The 11,070-nt window shown below is 34.6% G+C and overlaps 1 protein-coding gene across 2 annotated transcripts in view; it reads right to left on the reverse strand.

The window, feature by feature from the left end:
• Positions 1–5,831: 5,831 nt before the first annotated feature.
• Positions 5,832–11,070, reverse strand: part of LOC117101309 (elongator complex protein 6-like) — a 12,106-nt gene continuing 6,867 nt past the window's right edge. Inside the window, exons 5-7 of one of the 2 annotated variants that reach the window (XM_033241280.1) lie at positions 9,749–9,932; positions 9,031–9,180; positions 5,832–6,160 (exon numbers count right to left, since the gene is read on the reverse strand). In XM_033241280.1, the coding sequence (XP_033097171.1) occupies positions 6,032–6,160; positions 9,031–9,180; positions 9,749–9,932 (463 nt within the window). In that variant the 3' untranslated portion in view covers positions 5,832–6,031. The other variant, XM_033241286.1, reaches the window with a different exon arrangement.

Consider the following 11,070-nt stretch of genomic DNA (forward strand, 5'->3'; position numbering starts at 1 on the left):
TCCTTCCACGATCCAAAGACATACGGTATTCTATGTTTTTATAACGGTCAATAAAACAATATAGGCCTGTAATAATAATTCCAGCGATATGATCAATTCACGTTGAAACAAGAGAAAGGCCTATAGATCTAGTTGACAAAAAACAACCCAAATTAAATGTGGTGAATTAAAGAGACTTTCGGCAATGCCACAGTGCGAAAAAAGGGCTTTTTTAAAAATGATTATGGCACCTCCAGATGGAGATGACACTCTCGGGCCTAAATTTGAATATAAATTTCTTTTCTTTTTATAAATATTTTTTACAAATTTAAGTGGTGGGGATGGAAGGGCACCACCAATGGGAATAGTGCAGCACAGTCTAGGAGCACAGATACATTAGGGAAATGTCATCATCACATTCCTTCATCGCTGCTGCTGTGGATGGACGTCGGTTAGAGGATCCAGAGCTTCATTGACAATCGCACAATATTATCTGATATATTGTTTAGACAGCCAATAATCTTTCTGTTTTGTTTTTAACGTTTCTTTGAGTACTATATATATCTTGCTCTGACATTCGCCATGGCGAACGGTGCGAAGGTCTAAATCCGCGCCTGTTGTATCAAGATGATTTCAAAGCGAGACTAAGATGATTTTAATGAAACCTAGAAGGAAGATGAGTTTACACGCAGTGATTCGGTGAATCATTGACACGCAAGCGGCAGAGGAAAACGCTCAAATTTCTCAAAAAGCTTATATAAATACAGTTAAAAGTCGTTGCTTGTACGACAAATTAGATATGGTCCTAGTTGGAAACTGCTCTGATATTGGTCAATGAGGTTAGGTGGATGCATTTCTGAAATGTGAGAGTTTTGAATTTACTGCCCCTTGAAAATGTGGACCTTTGGTAATATGGGGGGGGGGGTCCCCTTAAAAATGTGGACCTTTGGTAATTTGTGGGGTGGGGAAGGTGCGTACGGGCCTGAACATCGCCAATGTGTTTTAGCGCGTATGCAATTAATGCTAATACCGTCGCGCGAATACCGCGTGTTTTGTTAAGCAGGGGTCAAGATGGTTCACACGAGGTGAAAATATCCGTCGAAATTCAGTATAAACCAGCGTTCCGCAAACGTTTTACTTCAAGGCATCCAGGCACTGAGCCCGCGGCCCAGCCTCGCCCAGGGATCAACATACCAAAACCTGGCAAGAACTTTTGATCATAAAACCTCCATGTATATTATACAATCATTATCAGAGTCCTGTCAATTTACTGTTACGGTAGAACAACATAGAATAACATCATTCCTGATGATGACATAATTAATGTCGAAATATTGAATCCCGACACAATGGTGTGCATTTCGATACTTGTAGAATAACATTAGCCCCTTTGACACAGAGCTGCAGTACGGTATTAATACCGGATTTTATTTATTTTTCTTGTTTGTGTGTATTATGATTACTTTCTGGTCACTAGACTAATCCGAGCATATAATCTTTGTCGATTGTAGGCCTACTCCTAATTTGAATATGAAGAGAGTCAATTCCCTGTGATAATTACAGAATAGCCTTAATATCAGCTATCCTTTAAGGGAGAACTTCAAGTTCATTTGAGATTAAAAACCCAAACTCTTTTTTCGTTTAGGTTTCATGTAATGCTTATGCTCATGTTATTACGTACTGTTTCTTTATGAGAAGACAATACAGAAAAAACCTTCCCAATCCGTCCCATCTGAGTGCGATAGCCAGCGCAGTTCTGGAGAAGCGCCTGTTATTATATAAAATAAAATGTAAAATATATTAGGTCATACATAACCACCCCCCCCCCACCCAAAAAAAAAAAAAACACACTTACGGTATAAACACACAGTTGCTACCTCTTTTCCTCTACATTCAAAAAATCATCTAATCGTTGATGCACAATTAATAGTGGAATTTTTAATCAGAACTGGTCGCTCTCTTGGGTGTGTATTCCGGTTAAACTAAAGTCTTAGAGTTGACCACCATGGAAGTACTATCTATATCATAATTACGTCTTATTTTAAAGCCTGTGGACACAATGCAAAACGGAGGTACTCAATAAACGACTAGGATTCGAACTACCACCGATCTGAAAATAGATCATTAAAGGCAAGCGAGTTCTGCAGTCACGTCTGCGCATGTTCACGAGCATGTTCACGAGCCTCAGTAATTTTTGGATCGATGATGGACGCCAGCCGTTTTTGTTTTTTGTTGTTTTTTTGTTGTTTTTGTTTTGTTATAAATAATCACTATCTAGGCTTATTATTATATAAGTTAGGGCTACATTATACGTTTATTATTTCTGTATGAGTGTTCATGAATGAATGAATGCGTGTATTATGGTCTACTTTAGGGCTCCTATGCGGTATGCTTTATTTCTTTTTATAGGGGATAGGATATAATGTTAAGTACCGGTATTGTACATTGTATTGTTCAAAAGTGTTATCCTTGTAATTATCTTAATCACACTCATAGGGCCTACATTCTACAAATGAAATTATGTAGCGAGCTTCTCTAATGTGTCTCTGTCGGGATTCGAAACTGCAACCTTTTGCTACATACATACACACACACACACACACACACACACACACACACCCCCACACACGCACAGATGAGTGATATTAGGAACAAGGATTGTAATAAAACAAAGATAGGGTAGCGTGGATATGAAAGCGTAAGCAATGCGTAGTGGATAATAATAAACTAGCCAATCAGAGTGAGTGGTACTGTAAGATATAGAACTACTGTATATGATAAACAAAAAATAATAACAAGATAATAACAATCGAGATCATGAAAACGTTCGTGTACTCAATAAACTGCTTTTGGCTATACTAGACACCTCTCAAGAGTTTTTATTTATATTTATGTTTGCCGATACACCTTTTAAGTTTTATTATATATATATATATATATATATATATATTTTTTATATATATATATATAGGCCTATATCAATTTAATTCAACAACACATTTATTTTCTTCCAAAGGCACAAGAAAATACAAAATTATTACAAAAATTTGGAAGAAGGCCAGGTCCGAGAAGATGTTTGAAAAAACATCTTATGTTGGGCAGGCCTGAAGAAAAAAAGGAGGAGGATGGAGAAAAACAGTTCAATTGGTAACAGCACGATGAATTTCAAATCAAACAAAATTTATTAATTTGAAATTATGTGTTTATTAGGTTTATTAGAAAAAAGCTCTGACAGGAACAGCATTGGTAACTGAGATTGGTAAATTGTTCCAAATAGAGGGACCCGTATATCTAACGTTGTGTTGTCAAATAGTTTGTGTTATGATTACGGATGTGAATAACAGTTCTAGATCGTGTAAATGAGAACGAAAAGAAGAATTAGGCATAAACATGTTACTTAAATGATTGGGGAGGATCGAATGCATGGCGAATGGAAAATACGGGAAGAATGAGACCGTGGTGGAGAGCCAGATATGATCCTATTAGCCCTTAGTAGTAGTAGAATTTGAAGTTTGTTGATGTTAGATGGATATGTATTGCCCCAAACAATGTTGCACTAGCTCAATAAGGACGAATGAGAGAGCAGTAGCGAATACGAAGAACATTACAGGTAATAAATGAGGAAAGTACAGAAATAATGCCAAGGCTTTTGGAAAATTTATTTTCAACTTCGCTTATGTGACTTTTCCAAGTGAACCCACTGTCTAAGTGCACTACTACAAATCCACAAATTTTGCTGAATGAACAGGGAGTATTTCGTGATTATCGATAAACATTTTGTAGGCTGAAAGATCGACACTTTTGAGGTTTTTTGGGGTCCCAAACAGGATAAAGCTATATTGTGGTTGACTGAAAGTTTGTTCGCAGAAAAGTACTGCAACATGGGAATCAAATTGGCGTTTTAGTAATGATTAATTATGATTGAATATTTTGGTTGGAACAGCAAACCGTTGTATCATCGGCATAGAAAAAGAAATTGAGCAATTTAGAGGACAGATGGATATCGTTAATTATAAAATAAACATGAGAGGACCCAGTAATGAACCTTGGGGTACTCCACATGTGATTGAGCTGAATTTGGATATAGAATTACAATATTTGGTACATTGGGCACGATTTGAGAGGTGCGGGTCCACGTATTCCGTAGCTATTTATACAAAAGGATATTGTAATCAATTGTATCAAAGACCTTGGAAAGATCTCTAAAAGACCAATCGCAAGATGTGGTTTTCAAGAGCATTAACTATATTATTTGTTAGATCAATGAGGGCCTTGAATGTAGACCTACTGTGATTTTTCCTAACCAAACCGTTTGTTATAGAGTGTGTCATATTTAGAAATACAGTAAATGAGAAGCGGCGATCGTATGTAACTCTTTTCAGTGCCTTTGAGAATGGATAACATTGAGACAGGGCGATAGTAGTTGCATAGATCGGATTTTATGCCAGAGACTTGTAGTGGTACCGCGTGCTAGCTTCATCCTGTCTGGGAACACACTGTTGGATATGACAAGATTAAAATAGGCCTATGAAAATGGTAGAAAGATGAGATTAGCAATGTGTTTGATGGCTTTGGTGTGAAAATCGTATCGGTACCGACAGATTAAATTGTTCGTTTCAAAGGATTTAAGCACTTGTATCACTTCAGTCTCATTGACTGGGGTAAAAAAATACGGAAATTATGAGTTGGGTTTGGTAGAAAGTCTTTAAATAATTTATTAACATGGAAACTTGCAAGCAAGTGAAGGTCCAATTTTGACAAAGTATTCACGGCAATTACCAAAACGGCAATGAACCAAAACGGCAATGATAACAAAAACGGCAACAGACCAAAACGGCAATGACAAGTACAAAAACGGTAATAGGCATAGACCAAAACGGCATAGGACCGAAATCAATGCCAAGACTATAGCAAGCGCCACCGCGCGCGGACCGCAGTTTATAATATTTTTTGAACCGTTTTGGAAATTGTCCCGATAGGCAAATCGAATATTGCCATCTCTTTTTCCCGCTTGAATGTTTTAATGTTTAATCGCTGTTTTTTTTACACATCTATGACGAATTATTTAGATACTTCATTTTGTCTATATTTTAAAGTGCTAATTATTATTATTATTATTATTATTATTTCGCGTTTTTTACTTTTGACATAAAGAGCCTCATTTTGTCTGTATTTGAAAGTTTTATTTATTTAATGTTTACTGATTTTATATTGTTTCCCCCAATCTTTTTATTATTGAATTTGTATGTGATATTATTTATTATTATTATTTAATTGTTATTATTTTTATTTTTATTATTATTATTATTGTTGTTTGTTGTTGTCGTTCTTTCGCGTTTTTACTTCTATGGCAATTTAGCCTCATTTTTATCGTATTTAATCGTTGTACACTTTCATGTTTATAATTGGTTTATAATATCGCTTTTTTTTTACTTTTATGACATAAATTGTTTAGCCTCATTTTGTCTGTATTTTAAAGTTTTACTTCTGACAATTTAACCTCATGTTTTACCGTATTAATCGTGTACACTTTATTTATAATTGGTTTTATGTAGGGCCGTTTTGACTTAGGCCTACTGCCGTTTTAGTCTTGCCTGCTTCGACTTATTGCCCTTTTGGTCCATTGCCGTTCTGGTCAAAAAGTGTTGCCGTTTTTGTTTTTTTTGCCATTTTGGTCATTGCCGTTTTGACCAGAAAGCGAGTATTTGATTGTCGATTATTTTTTTTTGTTGATCAACAAGTTGATGGTCTTCCAAGTATTGTATCATTTTTATGTTTAATATTTATTAATTTAAGTAAGTCATACAACATATGTCTGAACACACACACACACAAACACATATATATTTTCAAAAGTTTAATTACATTTTTGCTTTGTACCTGTAAAATCTACCATCACAAAATGTTTTACTTATTAAAGCTTGAGTGTGAATATCTGTATACATACTTATTAAGTGCTAATTATTTGCTTGACAAAAAAAAAACAGGCTAAAGACTCAAATTACACATTAACTTAGCTTTTATTTATGCGAAAAACGAAACTGAATAGCTGTCATAGAACTGCTGTTGATGTCCCAACAGCAAATAGGTTCATTGTTTTATCCGATATTTTATAGTGGTACTGGCGTGATACTGTTCTGTTTGGTCGTCCATCTTTCCCCTCCCTCTTCATAATATTTATCTGAGGAAAAAATTTAAAATAAAAGTTTAATACTCTGTAATGTAAATAAATTTCAGCATAGACAACAAGAGCATTAGTGCGTTAAAACTGGATTCCCAAACGAATCACTTGCAAATTTTTATTTAGGAACGTATGGAGTGGTTATGGCGGGCTAGTTAGCTGGAGGTTGTGGGTTTGACTCTCACCAGAATCGCATGTCAAAAACATCGCGCTCCTATGATATTTCCTTATGCAAACTCAAATCGAAATTGCGTTAAAAAATGTTAATAAATATTTAAGAAATGTATATGCATTTGAACCAAGACCCCTTTACCTTCCATTTCTTTGTTCCACCAACTGAGCTATGGGGTATAAGCAGGGGCGGATCCAGGATCCAGAAATGTCCAAAAGGGGGAGGGGCCGGAAGGGGGGGCCAAAAATTGGGCCGATTGAGACAACACTGTCGTAGGGGGTCCGAAATTTTTGTGTTCTAGACGCCCGAACATAACATTTGAGGCATTCTGAGCTATCATTTTTTTTCTTTTTCTCTCTTTTTTCTTTTTTTACTTCCCAAAAGGGGGCCGGGCTGGCCCCCCCTAAATCTGCCCCTGGGTATAAGGACAAATTGGACATATAATTACAGTCACAACAAGTGACACAAAGCATTTGTGCCTTGGAAAAAAATATAAAAGCTATTTTATTCAATGCAGCTGTACTACTGCGCTAATGTACATCATTCTACACAATACAGTGTGTGACAACAAAATATGTGTAATAAAAATTTTTTAATTTCTAAGAAACAGGTGGCAATTGGAACTATATTTTCTCAAGGTATTACTAGGCTCTATATCCCTGGTTCTTAATTTGTTTGAAGGGCCAAATTATTTTTAGAGTTGATCTCACGGGCCAAAGATAATCTATGGCAAGTTGAAATCTATCGTTTATCGAGAAACTCTTTTCGCTAAGATACGTCAATTTGAAAGATTTTATGGCAATTTCAAATTATACTTTTAAATGGTACTGTACTACACCAGCAGTTGGGTTGGGTCATCAGTTTAACAGTTGTTAGCCAACTTTAGAGGGACAAAAGTTCGCTTAGAATGACATTTATTTATTTTTTTTTTCTTTGAAACATACAAAACGTTTTCAGTATCATCTGGTACACCAACGTTTTTACTATCTATGTAAAGTAAAGGATACCGTTCTATGTGAAGAAAAAAATCACAATAAACAGAACAAAACAAAGAGGCGGAACTTGACGGCACAAAAGTTGGTGTGTAATGCTAATTCCTGATGATGACATAATTAATATCGAAATTTGAATCCCAACACACGATGGCGTGCATTTCAATACTTGGAGTATGTATTATACTTTCTTATCTGAGATTAATCAGTGGACCTTTCGGTTTATTGCTGATACTAATAATGATACTGTTCTTTGGTTCACTAACTGTTTATTACCATGTAAAATTAAGTACGAACATTATTGACGGCAAAATTCAAAAGGGGTATTCCAAAATAACCCAAGTTCTTGTGGTTACCTCCATGATTTAACAATAAGGATAACAGTTGGTTCCAACTGAGTTGTTAACCAAGGTTAAACAAGAAATAAATACAATATATGGACTTAGGTATTAGTATGTTTTTGATGATTGAATGTCAAGTGTACTTATTGTTGGATCCAATGAATATATTCAATAACAATGGGCTTCTTCTTCCATGAAAGATCTTTACAAATCCTAGTTATTATTATTACGAGTCATAAATCATGCATCAGGACCCTGCAATCATTAAAAATTTAACATGTCTGTGATAACGTTTTGCTTCTCCTCTGCCATGTCAAATTTCGCTGAGCTAATAAGAATACCTTACAGGGTTTACTTTTAGATCCGAGTCGGGGATCCCTTACATCATTACACATTTTAGCTCTTTCTTTGTTTTTGCTTGTTTGAAAACTCACAGTGAAGAATAGGACCATGAAACTATCCAGTGATCAATTTTTGACGCCATTATTCTACTTATGACCTACATTATCTCGCTCAATTTCAAACCATCCCTGTGCACATTACCCAGAGGTTACCTTTTGTATTTAAAAGAAAACTTATTCCTTGTACTTTTAATATGTTTTAAATATATTATTTATTATTTTGTTTTTCCTCACGGGCCTAATTAAATTGCCATGCGGGCCAAATTTGGATTTGGTCCGCGGGCCGCCTATTAAGAATCAGGGCTCTATACAATTGAGTTAAAATCAAAATAAAAATTTGTAAAACTGAAAATTTTAAAAATGATCTAAACACATTCAAATATATTGATAAATGGTGCATGTTGTGATATGATTATTTATAGAAGCAGCCTGGATAAAGCTAATGACAACAAATTTAAAAATTAATTTAGCAATGAGAAGATCCTCATCTTCTATCTTCATTGTTGTCTTCATCATCATAATACCCACTTTACGCAAGAGGACAGGGAGTCGTCGACAACGGCAATTCGGGTTAAGCGCCCAACTGTTTACTGTGGTCTTCATGCTCTGATGAGCACAGAACAACCATCCACCCGCCTTCCCGTCCTGTTGCGTAAAGTGCCTAATAATCATCTTTGTCAGTCTTCATCTTCGTCATTATCATTGTCTTCGTCATGAACATCAATATAACGTCGTTATCTTCATCGTTGCCACCACTGTCGTTAACATCATCATCTTATAATCATCATTGTCATCATCATCATCATCATCTTCATTCTGTTATGAAAATTATTGAGTCATAGTGTTAGCCAACCTGTGATGACCCATTAACATAGAGAATCTACCGGTCTGCATTTTCTGCAGTTTGTCAAAAGAACAAAACAATTATCAGGTAATTTTTACCCTATGTCCTCTTTCTAATTACCTGGCCATGTACATCCCTTGAATACCCACTTGGTAGAGGCTGACACTGGAGGCTACATGAACTTTTGTGAATCATCAATGTATGGAGTTGTTGGTTGTTCTCATCTTCCACGTTCTTGTCATCATGAAGCAAGAACACCACACAACCATTCTAACATTCAACCATTTTAAAATAGAAAAAAATATTATTTTTACCAAGAAAATTACACATAAAATAATAATTATATAAAAATAATAAATGATATTAATAATAATAGGAATAGAGTACTGGCCGCAGCAGTAGTATTAGAAATAATAATATTAATATCACAACACAGATCCTTTTAGGCACTTTACTTTATGTTCAAACTATGGCAGTGGCATATCTAGAAGTCTTAAAAAATGGAGGGGTGTGCACCCCCCATACCAGATACACCACTGAACTATGGATAACTACTACCACCAGACACAATCCTGGGATTTCCTAATCTAGGATTTTGGGACCAATATGACAATAATAATAATATAACAAATTATAACAAAAAATAATACAGATACCAATAATATTTTGTGTAATATAGTGTTTATTATGTAATAGTAATAGTTGTTTATTTTATAATTACTGTATAGGCCTAAATAATACTTTATTATTTTATTACTATTAGTACTATTAACTGTACTATCATTATGTTTAACAGTGTTGGATTTCAATTTTTTTTTCCCTAGATGAGAATGCTCACCCTTCCGCAAAACCAAACTTGGCAATGATGGATGAAGTCTACTACCGTGGTAACACTCAAGCCAAGACTTATCAAAATGCTGATATCGTCGATAATAAGTGTTACAGGGTTGTCTCCACATCCAGACTCCAATAATCGTTTTGTTATATGTACCAACAATGACTTCAAATCAAACGTAGAATTTCTATAAGAAAAAATAAAATTTTAATGTTGGAATGCTTAAAAATATTTGGTTTTTTTTTAATGTCTAGGAAAACCACAAATTTCTATTTTAGCCCCAAGTAAAAACATTCACAAAATTTAGTTTTAATAATCTAAAATGGGACTCCTTTTACTTAATTAGAATGTGTGCAGTTTTCTTATTTTTAAAAAATGTATTTTTTTGGAAATAACCTTTCTCTTTATAGAATATAAAAAAATCACAAGCAGGATTCTAAAAACAAAATTAATGAAACAGTTGAGATTTTGTTTTGTAGGTCTGATGAAAACTACTCAGCTGTAGAGGGCAGCATTTAGTGAATATGAACAAAACAAGGTTGAAACAGTTTTTAAGGAAAAAAGTTAGGGTGTTTCAATTTGTCAGAGACTGAAACATCGTAACTTGTATGGGGTCTATTTTATATTCGTTTTACTAGATTATTTTGGTGTGAACCGCCGATCTTTTCTTGTTCGCGATTTCTTGTTTGTAGCCTCTGAACGAGTGCATTGCAGGTGCGGTCATGATCTAATTATTAATTTTGTTTAGATTGTTTAAGTGATTCTGATTATTTTATTAGAGTAATAGGGATACTCTTTACATTACGATTGATGAACTTAAGTATGATGTACTAGAGTTATTGCGATTAGATTTATGCTTGTAATACTGTTCGCTCAACCCAGAGAAAATGTTTTCTAAAGATAATGTTTAACCATGAGAAATATAACAAGATTATTAATTAAAATGATATATTAGTAATGACACGAGAGACGGTAACGAGTACTGTATTGATGTCTTATTAATATGATCATTAATATTATTATACTTATATGTAGAGGCATATCGTTGAGTATGAGTTTGAAAATTTATTAAAACGCTCTACCTTAAATTTTCTTTCTTGAGTTTGGGACTATGTGTTATAACTTAGAAGGCAAAGGAGAGCAAGCACAAGCTTTAACATTAAATTTTTTTTTTTTTAATTCTAATTTTGTCGGAATTGATCAAAACTCCCTAAAATGGGCAATTTTTAGAGGAAATTGGCCTACCTCAACAAAATATGCGATTTAAAATTTGAGGTTTTCAGGCACTTTCCCGGGTGAAAAGGGCATTCAATGGGGAAAGACTT

This window comes from Anneissia japonica, unplaced genomic scaffold, assembly GCF_011630105.1.
Source record: "Anneissia japonica isolate Jap-2015-1 unplaced genomic scaffold, ASM1163010v1 scaffold1005_len2656397_cov198, whole genome shotgun sequence".
Taxonomy (NCBI): Eukaryota; Metazoa; Echinodermata; class Crinoidea; order Comatulida; family Comatulidae; genus Anneissia; species Anneissia japonica.